The sequence below is a fragment of the Sebastes fasciatus genome, chromosome 20, assembly GCF_043250625.1.
Source record: "Sebastes fasciatus isolate fSebFas1 chromosome 20, fSebFas1.pri, whole genome shotgun sequence".
Taxonomy (NCBI): domain Eukaryota; kingdom Metazoa; phylum Chordata; class Actinopteri; order Perciformes; family Sebastidae; genus Sebastes; species Sebastes fasciatus.
Window position 1 is genome coordinate 2,428,492 of NC_133814.1, and position 14,825 is coordinate 2,443,316.

Consider the following 14,825-nt stretch of genomic DNA (forward strand, 5'->3'; position numbering starts at 1 on the left):
CTGCAAGAAAGCTTTGTAAAACATGACCTCCAGCCTGGAACATACAGCCAGCCTATATATGTAAGGCAGTAGTGGGGTTACACAACACATACTGTAGATGTCTTGGAAGAACAACACAGTCTGGATAAAAGGCTGCTGAGCTCATATTTGCAACACTTTCCACTAGTTTACAGGAACAACAGACAGACAGAGGACAGACGGACGGGTTCTACTTAAACCTACTTACAACAATCAGGCCTGAGAGCAGCAGTGGAGCATTAAAACCGTATACCTCTGTCCAACCCGACAGGATATTCTCTCCCTGTCTTTGTTTATCCGTCTCATAATCATGACGCAAGGCTCTGTGCTACTAGCAGGAACCAGACCAGAAGGATTAAAGAAAATACACTTTGCAGCTTTCACTTAATAGGTTTAAAAGGAATGGTCTGTCAAACAGAAATGCAGCAGGGTGCACCTGATCGCAACTCCATGTAGCCACAAACGAGCCAATGAGAAATCACTGAGAATAGGCAGAAATGTTTCAACGCCAGACAACAGAAAGACCTCTGAACAACACGAGTCCTTTAACTCAGCCCTAATATATCAATGGGTATTTTCCGTGCAGTGATCAACCAACACCAAACACAGTTTCAACTTAATATGTAATGAATAAAAAAGGGAATTTCAGCACCAGGATCAATATCAATGATCCTGTAGTAATTTTGGTGACTTTCTTATCTTTGACTTGCACCACTATCAGAACGAAGCATATTAAAGGGCTGTATTGCCTAAATTGCAAAAAAACCCCACATTTTAACACTATCTGCATACCACTATACCACTAATAACACGTTCATTTTATTTATTTCTTTAAAGGGACTGTTTGCAAGAATCAGAAATTGTTTGTTAACAGCGACACCTGTTGCCGTTAAGTCAAAGAAAGTCAGCATCCTGTTGCTCACGTTTGTGCTCGCTCTACATAGACATGAACGAGCATTGCTCAAAACAGTGAGGTGACACACGTCAGCTAAAACCACAATATCACTCTATATTTCAGCTGCTTGGCAGTAATGTTAGCTGACCAGACGAAGGTCTCTCCATGAATCAATGCTGATCCTAGTGTTGGCTTTTCCTGCCTCAGCCTCCCGACCACGGCCGGAGGGAACAGGGAAGACACCGGAGTTTTGGTCGGAGACGATAACGTTTCTCTCTGCGGAGCCCCGTCACTTCACAAGACACGGGAAACCTCTGTTGGTCTGGAGGAGCTGCAGCAGTTATTTCTGCACAAACGTCCACTGTACATTCACTAGATATTCTCAGAGCTAAACTAACTCTTCTGCAGTGTGGAGTGTGCGCGCATGCACGTGAGAGTGGAGCGAAAGAGCGAGAACGAGCGCGCTGTGTGAGTGAAGGCAAGCAGACAGAGGAGCAGAGTACAGCAGAGACTCCGGTCCTGGAGACCAAAGCTACGTTCTCCCCCGCGTCCTCCGACCGCGGCCAACACTGTTTAACAGACGGGCTTCACTAGATACAACCAAGAGGTTTTGGTGCTTCCGTGTAGTTTGTGTTGGAGTCTGAGTCTGAACAGTGTAGCCACACGCGAGCGCGCATGGGACACCGACCTGCAATGATTTATACGTGTAAGAAGTTACAAACAGTCCCTTTAACGCATTTTCACAGTTTGTAATTTTTAGGTAGCTAGAGTGAAGATACTGGTATCACATGAAACTAGAAAACCTAATGAATCCGTTGGTACCAACCGTGTTATACTAGCTTGTCGGGAAGGACAAATAAATAACGCTCCAAACTTACGCTAAAGTTTGGCGAGGAAAAACTGTCATTGCTATTTTCAAAGGGGTCCCTTGACCTCTGACCTCCAGATGTGTGAATGTAAATGGGTTCTATGGGTACCCACGAGTCTCCCCTTTACAGACATGCACACTTTATGATAATCACATGCAGTTTGGGGCAAGTCATAGTCAAGTCAGCACACTGACACACTCACAGCTGTTGTTGCCTGTTGGGCTGCAGTTTGCCATGTTATGATTTGAGCATATTGTTTTATGCTAAATGCAGTACCTGTGAGGGTTTCTGGACAATATCTGTCATTGTTTTGTGTTGTTAATTGATTTCCAATAATAAATATATACATACATTTGCATAAAGCAGCATATTTGCCCACTCCCATGTTGATAAGAGTATTAAATACTTGAAAAATCTCCCTTTAAGGTTCATTTTGAACAGATACAGATAACAATTGTGATCGATTGACAGCCCTAGAATAGAGATAGAATAGAAATATTTTTACTTTTTGGATGGGTCAAGTCTCTCTCTGGCTCTCTGACTTTTTATCAAGGATTTCTTAGGACTTCTCTACATGTACAGTTTACACGGGTGGATAAGCAGGGTGGAGGTGGTGGTGCTAGGAGGCGATGGAGCTGCAGGGTGTGAGGTTATCTGGAGGCCTGTACGCTCACAGTTTGGTAAACTACTTTTGGGTCAGGAATGTTTCGTTTTGCTAGCATTCCTCATGTGCATGTAAAAAACTGAAGAAGCACAGCTTTGGCAGAGATACCTGGTTCAAGAGGTGAACGATGACGAACGGCCTGCTGGGCGCATGTTTTCTATCAATATGGGATTCATTTTGTAGGCATATGAGAGTGTTTCTGCATGTGCTCTGTGCATGTGATGTGTGTGCACATGGGTGTGTGAGTGTGCTCACCTTGCAAATACTCACATATACTGTACATTTAATAGCATGCATGTCGGCTGTATGTGTGTGTGGGTCTCACCAGTGCAGACGCAGGGCGTGCAGGAAAGCCGACAGCCCCTCCATGATGAGCAGGATGGCAACAGTGAGGGTGGCAAAGGCCGAGAAGATGATAGACAGGGCGAAGAACCCGGCCCCGCTCCGAGAGGACAGACCCAGGTGCATCACCATGGTCCAGAGCACCTCGGACAACTCTGCACACACACACACACGCACACAGACAGTGAAGACAACAAGGTTCACACCCAAATATATGCATGTCAAGCATCTTTAAATGCACCGTTATTGAATCAATCTACCTATTGTATATGGTCAAATAGGAAGGCGCTGCGGTCAAAAAGTTACAAAAATGACGTCCTAGCGTCTTCTCCTAACCACTTCTCCTTGACCTCGATGGAAAACGTCATGAGGTCAAGGAAAGACGTGAAGGAGAATTCATAAAGACAACCGCCGTGTTGAGAGACTACGACTGCTCTAACACTATAGGCTCCGTAATTATGATGCGACAGCGGCGGATGTTACAGCCCGGACACACCAGGAACATCAGGAGCGCGTTGCGGCTGCGTTACCTGTTGTTTTTTATTTCGGCGTCTGTGTTAACAGGTTAGAGCAGCCACACTGCCCGCGTGAGACAGCAGCAACAGACAGTGAAAGTGATCTATTGACTGTATATTGACATCATATCAGCAACATTACTACAGTTTCGATGTCTATCTGTAGAATATGTTACGGAGATGAAAAAAAAGTAAAGACTTATTTTTAAATCAACACCTCCTGCTTTCATTTCAAAATAAAAGCCCTCAAGCGTTTTTTTCTGTGGACATAATTCCTTCATTTGTTAACACAAGACTTTTATTCTGAAATATGTGTCGGACAGTGTTCTAGAAAATGCAGTGACTTGGAGAGCTCCATGAATGAATATAGTACGGAGTTTTAATTGATGATTATTACTATTATTTACATATTACCACACGTTTCTTAACCTTTCTCGGTCTAAATTAAATATTAATTATATTTATATTGAAATGAAATGGCCATTAAAAGGCAAACTCTATTTAGAAAGAAAGGGCTGACAGCAGCAGCAGCAGCAGAAACGCAGCGCAGCCGCAGCCGCAGCCGCAGCGCGCTCCTGACGTTCCTGGTGTGTCCAGTGACGCTTGTCTGCCGTGGTGAAACTACAATGTTCTGAAGATGGACTACAAAAGGCGCCGCTACCCCCCTGTGCGTTGTTAAATAGGTCTTTCAGTGACAGACTGCTTCACCCACGATGTGTGAAAGAGAGATACCACAGGTCCTCCTGCTGCTGGAACACTCTATCAACATATAATAAAGGATTATCTGACCTAATGTGGACAACCGGTGAAAAATATCACTTCATTACCAAGGACGGAATTGAAATAAAAAAAGGAATAGCCTATAGACTGCACTGTCCATTTATCAATCCCAATTAGTATATGACTGAATGAAAATAATATGTATTATCTCCTTTCCTTTGGTAAAGGATGCTCCAGTGTATCCTCTGCTAAAGGAGATAATAACGGAAGCATCGAAGCACCTTTCCTCAGCATTTAGAGGATTCAAACAGCTCTCATCATGGCTGCTGCTAAGATACTTCCTGGTCAATTTCACTCCCTTATAGGAACCTTCCTGAACAAAAAAAGACTTTTCGACCGCAGCCATGCTCTTTATCTAAAAATAATGCTTCACAGAATGTGTATCATAAAACTGTGCATGCTTTTGTGAGTGTGTGTGTATGCAGGCTTTTACTCACGTGCATGAGCCAGGCTGAGGGCCCAGAGGCGCAGGTAGGAGGCTGTGTTGGAGATGCATCCCAGACAGTATTCTATGGTGTGGATGGCCTGGTGGACAGCTACGTCACCAAAGTCAAACTGTGGTGGGAAGACAAGATGGTTAGCACGCACAGCATGGTTTCATACACACACATATATATATATTTATATATATATATATTGGCATTGAGCTGATTACTGTCACTGTAAAGCCCCGGACACACCAGGAACGTCAGGAGCGCGTGGCGGCTGCGTGATACATGCGTCGGGCGTTCACACCAGCTGCATTTCACCTGCGTGTCAGCTGCTGCTGTCAGCCCTTTCTTTCTACATAGAGTTTGCCTTTTAATGGCCATTTCATTTCATTATAAATATCATTTGTATTTATTTTAGACAGAGAAAGGTTAAGAAACGTGTGTTCATTCGAGACTCGTCTGAAAGCGTGTGTTTGTTTTTGTTTGAGCCGGTGGGTGAGCACTGCTGGCGTCTCCTGACTGCCGCTTCTCCCTCTGTCAGCTGTCTTTCCTCTCGTTTTGCTGCTGTTTCTTCACTGTTCTCCTGAGTTTTGTTGTGTTCCGTCTCCTTCCCACTCTTGTTCTCCGTCTTTTGTTTTTTGTTTTTTGTTTTCCCTCTGCTCCCGTTCGCTGCACTCTCCTCGCCGGTTAGCTGCTAACTCGCTAGCGGAGCTGCTCTGCATGTTTCTCTGTCCCCCTCAACTCCTCTCGAACACTCCACCACTGGAATTACATTAATCATCTGGCTGTTCTCCTCATCATCTGTAACCATCTGTATCGTGAGTACCACCGCCCCCCCCCCCCCCCCCCCCCCCCTGTCTAACGCTACCCTGTGCTGCCTCTACCGTCCCTCTCACCACCTGCTAACCGCTAACCCGTCTGCTAAACCATGGAACCATCAACCCTACTCACCCCTCTCCTGTTGCTTCTTACACTACCCCCCCTGTTATTCAAAGGACCCCCCTGGTTCCCACAGTTGTTTTGTCCCCCCATTACCTCCTCCCCTCCCCTCCCCTACTCTCGCTGTCAACTCCTCCGCCTCAGGAAAAACTACCGGCTATCCTCCACTGCTCTCTCCTCTGCTCAATCTGCTGGAATCCTCATCTGTAAACGCTACCTTCACCGTGGCCCCAAACACAACCGTCATCTCCAGTCCTCCATTACCCCCACCCCCCCGACTTACAACATCCAAACCACTCACCCCCGCCGCCCCCCCTCCACTGGACCCCGCCGCACTGTGAACCTGGCCAACCTCAAACCTCTCCAGCGTGCCCCCATCACACCACCCTCCCACTCATCCAACTTTGCCCTCCTCAACACCCGTTCACTTAACAACAAAGCCCCCATCCTCCATGAACTCATCCTGGACAATTCACTGGACTTCCTCCTGCTCACTGAAACCTGGCAACAACCCAATGACTTCTTCTCCCTCAACCAAGCATCCCCCCCCAACTTCGGCTACCTCTGCAAACCCCGCCCCTCCCGGCGTGGAGGGGGCCTCGCAGTATTATTCAACCGGAACCTCAGGACCACCGAACTCACTTTCCCTACAGTCACATCATTCGAATCCCTCGCCTTCAAAACCTGCTCCAACACAGTCATTCTCATTTACCGCCCACCTAAACCAAATTCATCCTTCCTCTCCGATCTGTCTGAACTCCTCATCCTAGCATCATCCCTCCCCTTACCCCTACTGCTACTGGGCGACTTCAACATCCACATGGACTCCCCCACCTGTAAACTTGCCTCTGATTTCTCCACTCTACTGGACAACTTCAACCTCACCCAGCACATCACCTTCCCCACACACAATAAAGGCCATATTCTGGATCTCGTCTGCTCTGCCAACGTCCCGGTTCTGAACATCCAACCATCCCCCTTTCCCCTATCTGATCACAAACTCATCCAATTCACAATCCCTTCCCCATCACCCCGTCTGAAACTCCCCAGAGTCATCTCATTCCGCAACATCAAGTCCATTGATCCCCTCCATCTCTCCGACCTGCTAACTGCTGCCCTCCACCTGGACCCACCCCCCACCTCGCCTGATGATCTCACCAACCACCTCAACGCCACCCTGTCTGCCTCCCTCAACTCACTGGCCCCCCTGAGAACCAAAACTGTTTCATTCAACACCTCCTCCCCCTGGTTCACACCCCACCTCAGAAAACTCAAACAGACCGGCCGCCAACTTGAACGCCTCTGGAGAAAATCATCACTCACTGTTCACCTCGAAGCCTACAAATCTCACCTCATCACCTACAAAGACGCCATCACTGCTGCCAAATCTGACTACTTCTCCACCATCATCAATGACCCCACCCGTAACCCCCGAACCCTCTTCTCCACTGTCAACACTCTCCTCAAGCCTCGTGCCAACACCCTCTCTGACCCCTCACCCGATCTATGTAACTCATTCCTTCAGTTCTTCAGCGACAAAATCACCACCATCAACAACTCACTGCTCCCCGTGTCTGACCCAGCAGCAACCACACCGACCCCTATTCTCTCCATCCCTCTGGACCCCCTGACCGTTCACCCCCAGCACTGCCTCTCCCGGTTCGACCCTGTTGACTCAGCAACCATTGCCAAACTCATCAGCACATCCAAACCCACCACCTGCTCCCTGGACCCCCTCCCGACCCCCCTGCTGAAGTCCTGCCTCCCTGTCCTATGCCCCTACCTCACCGGCCTCTTCAACTCCTCACTGTCCCATGGAACTGTCCCCTCAGCCTTCAAAACTGCTGCTGTCACCCCCACACTCAAGAAACCTGGTCTGGACCCCTCCTGTCTCAATCATTACCGCCCTATCTCCAACCTCCCCTTCCTCTCCAAAACCCTTGAACGCCTCGTCTCCACCCAGCTCCAATCCCACCTGCATTCCAACAACCTGCTTGAACCCCTCCAATCTGGCTTTCGCCCCCTCCACAGCACAGAAACTGCACTCCTCCAAGTCCTCAATAACCTCCTCACCTCTGCTGACACCGGAGCCCTCAACATCCTCATCCTCCTGGACCTGAGTACAGCCTTCGATACCGTGAGTCACAACATTCTTCTCACCAGACTCCAAGACCTCGGTATCGAAGGTACTGCACTCAGCTGGCTCCAGTCATACCTCACCAACAGATCGCACTTCATCTCCCTTCACAACAACTCCTCTGCCACATCCACAGTCACACAAGGTGTCCCCCAAGGCTCTGTACTCGGTCCACTCCTGTTCATAATCTACTTATTCCCCCTCGGTCAGATCCTACGCCACTTCAACCTGGACTTCCACTGCTATGCTGACGACACTCAGATCTACCTCAGCACCAACACCCCTCACAACCCACCGCTCTCCCACATCAACTCCTGCCTCTCTGCAATTAAAGCCTGGATGCAACAGAACTTTTTAAAACTCAACAGCGACAAAACACAACTCCTCCTCATCGGCTCCAAATCCACCCTCACCAAAACCAACAACCTCACACTCAACATCGATGGCACTTCTGTTTCCCCCTCCCCCCAGGCACGTAACCTTGGCGTGATCTTCGACTCCACCCTCTCCCTTGAGCCCCACATCCGCCAACTGGTCAAAATATCCTTCTTCCACCTTCGCAATATCGCAAAAATCCGTCCGTCCCTCACACCCCCTACAGCAGAGAAACTCATCCACGCCTTCATCTCCTCCCGCCTTGACTATTGCAACTCACTCCTCTACGGCATCAGCAACACCTCCATAAATAAATTACAACTGGTCCAGAATGCAGCTGCCCGACTCCTCACCCACACCAAATCATGGCATCATATCACCCCAGTCCTGAAAGACCTTCACTGGCTCCCCGTCTCCCACCGGATCTCCTACAAAATCCTGACCCTTACCTACAAAGCCCTCCACCAACTTGCACCCCCCTATCTCTCTGAACTCCTCTCCCCCTACCAACCTCAATGGTCCCTCAGATCCACCTCAGCTGGTTTACTCTCCACCCCCACGTCCAAACTCCGCAGCTTTGGGGACAGAGCATTCTCCAGGGCAGCTCCCAAGCTCTGGAACTCACTCCCCAATCTCATCAGAGACTCTGATTCCCTCACCACATTCCAGTCCCGCCTCAAAACACATCTCTTCTCATCTGCTTACCCGTAGCCCCCTCCCCCCCCCTCCCCATCAGTCCGTGTGTCTGGATGTGATTGTGCCTGTGTATGTCGCTTCTTGTCGTTCGTCTCCTGTCTGTCTGTCTCACACCGTTTTCCCCCCCGACTATGTTAAAGCGTCTTTGAGAATATTATAAAGCGCTATATAAATCTAATATTATTATTATTATTATTATTATTTGTAAATAATAGTAATAATCCACAATTAAAACTCTGCACTATATTCATTGATGGAGCTCTTCAAGTCACTGCATGTTCTAGAACACTGACAGGAACATATTTCAGAATAAAAGCCTCGTCCTAACAAATGAAGGAATTCTGTCCTTAGAAAAAAACGCTTGAGGGCTTTTATTATGAAATGAAAGCAGGAAGTGTTGATTTAAAAATAAGTCTTTACTTTTTTTCATCTCCGTAACATATTCTACAGATAGACATCGAAACTGTAGTAATGTAGCTGATATGATGTTAATATACAGTCAATAGATCACTTCCACTGTCTGTAACATATTCCACAGATGTCTAGATATCGAAACTGTAGTAATGTTGCTGATATGATGTTAATATACTGTCAATAGATCACTTTCACTCTCTGTTGGTGCTGTGAGACGCGTCAAAAATAGGCGAGACCTCTATTCGCAGCTGAGACGCGTGTCTCACAGTCTCTTAGTGTGGCTGCTCTAACCTGTTAACATGGACGCTGAAATAAAAAACAACAGGTAACACAGCCGCCACGCGCTCCTGACCTTCCTGGTGTGTCCGGGCTGTCACTCAATGTGTACATGCAGCGAATCAAGCACCTTATGGCTTTTAATCACTATACGGCTTTGCTCAGGGACTTCTCAGTGGTGATAATGAGGGGAGAGCAGTGCACAGTCGTTCACTTCTCCTGCCAGTCCAAAAGGTCGAACCGGCAACCTTCAGGTCACAAGCCCACTTCCCTAAAACCTTCAGGCCACCACTGCATCCACTGAGTTTCAACTAGAACAGTCATCGTCATCGTCATTCATCATCATTCATCATCATTCATCATCATTCACAGACATCTTTTGTTTCTGGTGCTTTTACTAGCGGGTATATCTATATTCTCCATGGTCATAACAGGAGCTTTAATGAGGTACTGCAGTGATTAAGTGTTGCACTGACATAAAGTCTCCAAACATACAAAAAGAACGGTCCAAATTGGTGCAGCAGAGGCCGAGCACCAAGAATATTGGATCCCACACTACCCTAATTCATGTCTCTCATTAAACCCTCCCTGCCTGGGAAACACGTCTTTCAAAAACCACTGTTTTCACAGGCTAAGTAGTACTAAACTACAACACGTAAACTGAATTTGACATGTGAAATAGAGGAAAGCAACTTCAGGGATTATTTTGTCCACAGCTTTGCTCCAATCACTAAACTATCTCCCTTTAAGAATGAATATTTCTGTTTAGTTTAGCTTTTACTTTTGTACTAGCATTGGGTGCGTTTGTCAAAATTGATGTTTAAAGATTTTGTGATTCTTTAAAGCTGGCACGAGGAGTTTTGTGTCGATTTTTGGCGGTCCCTGTGGACAAAAGCGGTAGTGTGTTTCCGAGCACCAGAGTCCCTTTAGAAAACTTCTCATTTTACTGCAGCAGGGTCTGAAAGTCTGCCTAGTTCCTAATTCTCCCGTGCCTCCCTTCCCTCCAGCGGGCCCAGCAATACGGCCTGAGCCTCCAGCAGCGTGGTGTCGTCGTCGTAGCGAAGCAGCGAGGCAAATAACTTTAAAGACACAGCCAATGTTCTTGCTGATGGTCTTATGCAGGTCACATGGAAGCATCAGTATTACATCGAGACTGTTTCATAACCAGTTAAAAGTTCCTCACAGTAACTTTTAATATATATATTTTTTATAAATTAAACAGTTGATTAACGCATTAACAAAGTTGTGTTTAATATACTGACTACGATAGTAAACCGCAGGAAAAAAAGAGACTAAAACAAACACTTTACTTAACATTGAGAGATGATTATCACCCACTCAAAGTGTGGCCAATAATAACAGCTGTACTGTCAGTATGGATGGAAATTCCATTATCATTTTAATGAGTGGCTGCTTTGACCTTTGACCCCTCTCCTGAGCCTTCAGCTATGGTCAGGCAGAAAACAAAGAGCTAGTCTGGCTAGTCTGGGTTGTTTGAGTTTGTTTCTTCTTTTTTTTTTCCTAGCAAGATCACAGCGCAGGGACTTGTTTGTGTGTTGTAAAGCCAACAGAGTTCCTCCGTTCTCTCCTTCCTGGAGCAAGACGAGCCTTTCCTGTATGACGTGTTCAGGGAGGGGGGGGGGGGGAACACTGGAGACTAATGCTCTAAGTTTGCTCTTGTTGGGTTTGGCTTTGCGCTGGTCTGGTTTCCTCTTTCCATGCTTCTCTTTTGTTCTCGGAGCCATTAAATAGAGTTCATGGAAGCAGGACTCATTGTTTCCATTCAAAGGGTCTCCGACATAAGTGGCTAATGAAAACAACACCGGCTAACATGCCGTAATGGCAAAATACACGGAGGCTATAGCGGCTCTGATCAGAAATGTTGTGAACAAAACATTTCAGCTGAGCAGAGTTATATGATTTCACAACGTACATTCACAATCTACAAGAGTTTAGAGCAGGGGTCAGCAACCTTTACTATCTAAAGAGACATTTTAGGCAAAATAAAAAATAAGAAATCTGTCTGGAGCCGCAAAAGTTTGAGCATTGTGATGAAGGTAACACAGTTTATAGTCTAAGTACTGTATATAGTATATAAGTCTAATGCAGTGAGGACCAAAGAGCAAATGTACTACGGAGTATTAGGGCCACATTGAGGGAAAAAACATCTGAGATTTCCAGAATAAAGGCATAATATTAAGAGAAAAAGTCATACTATAACAAGAATAAAGTCATAACTTTACGAGAAAAAAGTCGTAATATTACGAGAATAAAGTCATAACTTTACGAGAAAAAAAGTCGGAATATTACAATAGTCATAACTTAACGAGAAAAAAAAGTCGGAATATTACGATAATAAAGTCATAACTTTACGAGAAAAAACTTTGTAATATTACGCAAATAAAGTCATAACTTTACGAGAAAAAAAAATTAAATAACACGTAAAATTACGACTTTATAATGTTCCGCCTTTTTTTCTTGTAAACTTCTGACTTTATTCTCATAATATTATGACTTTATTCTCGTAATATTATGACTTTATTCTCGAAATCTCAGATTTATTTTTCTTCCTCAATGTGGCCCTAATACTCCGTAGCACTGTCGTACCATAGACCTACAAAAATTATGAATAAAAAATAAAATGTAAACAAAAAACAGTTATCCATTTCCATTTTTAAAAATCCACAGGGAGCAACTGGAGAGGGGCTGAAGAGCCGCAGGTTGCTGACCTCTGGTTTAGAGTTTAGTTTTCAGCATCCACACACTTCTTAAAGACTGATTTTCAGTTCCAGAAGAAAGAAAACTCAGGTGCTGATATAAAAAGATAACTTGGAGCATGTTTCAAAAGCAGGGCTGTAGTGCTAGAGACAGAGACATCAACCTAAAATTAGGTTAATTTCAAGAGCAGAGCTACTTGGGCTATGATGACCCAGGCTTGTCTCAGTCTCATAGGTGTTTTAACAAGACACCCTCTTGTGGGTGTTTCGTTTGCTGACTTGACTTGTCTCCTAGAGGCGTATTTGTCTTCAACCTAGCCATGGCCGTCACTGGAAACTGTTCAGAAAAGGGCAGGCACTTTGAAAAAATACTTTGCAGGTGCCGTCAGTGCTGAACTTTGCTCTTCTTTCAGGTAAGAAATACTCTCTTTTTTCTTTTTTTTACCTTTATTTATTCAGGGGGAGATTCACTGAGAACAATGCTCTCTTTTTCAGGAACGCCCTGATCACATTCACACCTGGAAGCTGCCCAGTACAACCACAGTGCGATCTGCTGGCCACTGAGCAGCTCCACTGGAGCAGTTGAGGGTTAAGGGCCTTGCTCAAGGGCACCTCAGTGGTGGATCTAACTGATGCTATTGCAGCATCTACATCAGGGGTCAGCAACCTTTACTATCTTAAGAGCCATTTTAGGCAAAAAAAAAAAATAATCTGTCTGGAACCACAAAACATTTGATCACTGTGATGAAGGTAACACAGTTTATAGTCTAAGTATATAGTATATAAGTCTAATGCAGTGAGGGCCAAAGAGACAATGTGCTATGGAGTATTAGGGCCACACTAACAGAAACAAATTGGAGATTACGAGAATAAAGTCATAATTTTATGAGAAAAAAGTTGTAATATTACGTGAAAAAGTCTCAATATAACGAGAATAAAGCCATAACTTTACGAGAAAAAAGTTGTAATATAACGAGAAAAAGTCACAATATAACGAGAATAATGTCAGAACTTTACGAGAAAAAAGTCGTAATATAACGAGAATAACGTCATAACTTTACGAGAGAAAAATGTCATAATATTACGGGAAAAGGTCACAATATAACGAGAATAACGTCATAACTCCACGAGAAAAAAGTCGTAATATTACGAGAAAAAGTCACAATATAACGAGAATAACGTCAAAACTTTACGAGAAAAAAGTTGTAATATTACGAGAAAAAGTCTCAATATAACAAGAATAAAGTCATAACTTTACGAGAAAAAAGTTGTAATATAACGAGAAAAAGTCACAATATAACGAGAATAACGTCAAAACTTTACGAGAAAAAAGTTGTAATATTACGAGAAAAAGTCTCAATATAACAAGAATAAAGTCATAACTTTACGAGAAAAAAGTTGTAATATAACGAGAAAAAGTCACAATATAACGAGAATAACGTCATAACTTTACGAGAGAAAAATTTCATAATATTACGGGAAAAAGTCACAATATAACGAGAATAACGTCATAACTCCACGAGAAAAAAGTCGTAATATTACGAGAAAAAGTCACAATATAACGAGAATAACGTCATAACTTTACGAGAAAAAAGTTGTAATATAACGAGAAAAAGTCACAATATAACGAGAATAACGTCAAAACTTTACGAGAAAAAAGTTGTAATATTACGAGAAAAAGTCTCAATATAACAAGAATAAAGTCATAACTTTACGAGAAAAAAGTTGTAATATAACGAGAAAAAGTCACAATATAACGAGAATAACGTCATAACTTTACGAGAGAAAAATTTCATAATATTACGGGAAAAAGTCACAATATAACGAGAATAACGTCATAACTCCACGAGAAAAAAGTCGTAATATTACGAGAAAAAGTCACAATATAACGAGAATAACGTCATAACTTTACGAGAAAAAAGTTGTAATATAACGAGAAAAAGTCACAATATAACGAGAATAATGTCAGAACTTTACGAGAAAAAAGTCGTAATATAACGAGAATAACGTCATAACTTTACGAGAAAAAAGTCGTAATATAGCGAGAATAACGTCATAACTTTAAGAGAAAAAAGTCGTAATATAACGATAATAACGTCATAACTTTACGAGAAAAAGTTGTAATATAACAAGAATAAAGTCATAACTTTACGAGAATAAAGTCTAAATGTTACGAGAATAAAGTCATAACTTTACGAGAAAAAAAGTCGTAATATTACGAGAATAAAGTCATAAGTTTACGAGAGAAAAAGTCATAATATTACGAGAATAAAATCATAACTTTACGAGAAAAAGGAAAATAAAATGTAAAATTACTACTTTATAATATTATGATTTTTTTCCTTAAATCTCAGATTTATTTATTTTTTTCCTCAATGTGGCCATATACTCCGTTGTACCGTCGTACATTAGACCTACAACAATGATAAATAAAAATGAAAATGTAAACAAAGAACAGTTATTCATTTCCACTAACTTTTTTAAAAACTCCACAGGGAGCCACTGTAGAGGAGCTGAAGAGCCGCATATGGCTCCGGAGCTGCAGGTTGCAGACCCCTGATCTACATGAACCTCTTCACGAGCTGCCATTGTTGTTTAGAACCAACAATCGCTGTGTCTCACCGCGCCCGTAGCTCCTCACACGTCAGTCGCGGTCCCTGCTCTGGTTTGCTGGAATCAAACGCATTGCTTGAAGCCTGACAGAGATGGATTTCCGAGTGACCTTATGACATCACAAGAATCCAGCTGCCGTGCGAG

The 14,825-nt window shown here is 43.9% G+C and overlaps 1 protein-coding gene across 3 annotated transcripts in view; it reads right to left on the reverse strand.

The window, feature by feature from the left end:
- The window catches only part of LOC141758428 (V-type proton ATPase 116 kDa subunit a 1-like), a 112,136-nt gene that overhangs the window by 64,793 nt on the left and 32,518 nt on the right, over positions 1-14,825 (reverse strand). For all 3 annotated transcript variants that reach the window (XR_012591875.1, XM_074619847.1, XM_074619846.1), the window contains exons 20-21: positions 4,521-4,638; positions 2,772-2,943 (exon numbers count right to left, since the gene is read on the reverse strand). Coding sequence is in view for 2 of the 3 variants with exons in the window: in XM_074619847.1 (XP_074475948.1) it covers positions 2,772-2,943; positions 4,521-4,638 (290 nt within the window). In the remaining variant the exon portion in view is untranslated. The remainder of the gene's footprint in view (positions 1-2,771; positions 2,944-4,520; positions 4,639-14,825) is intronic.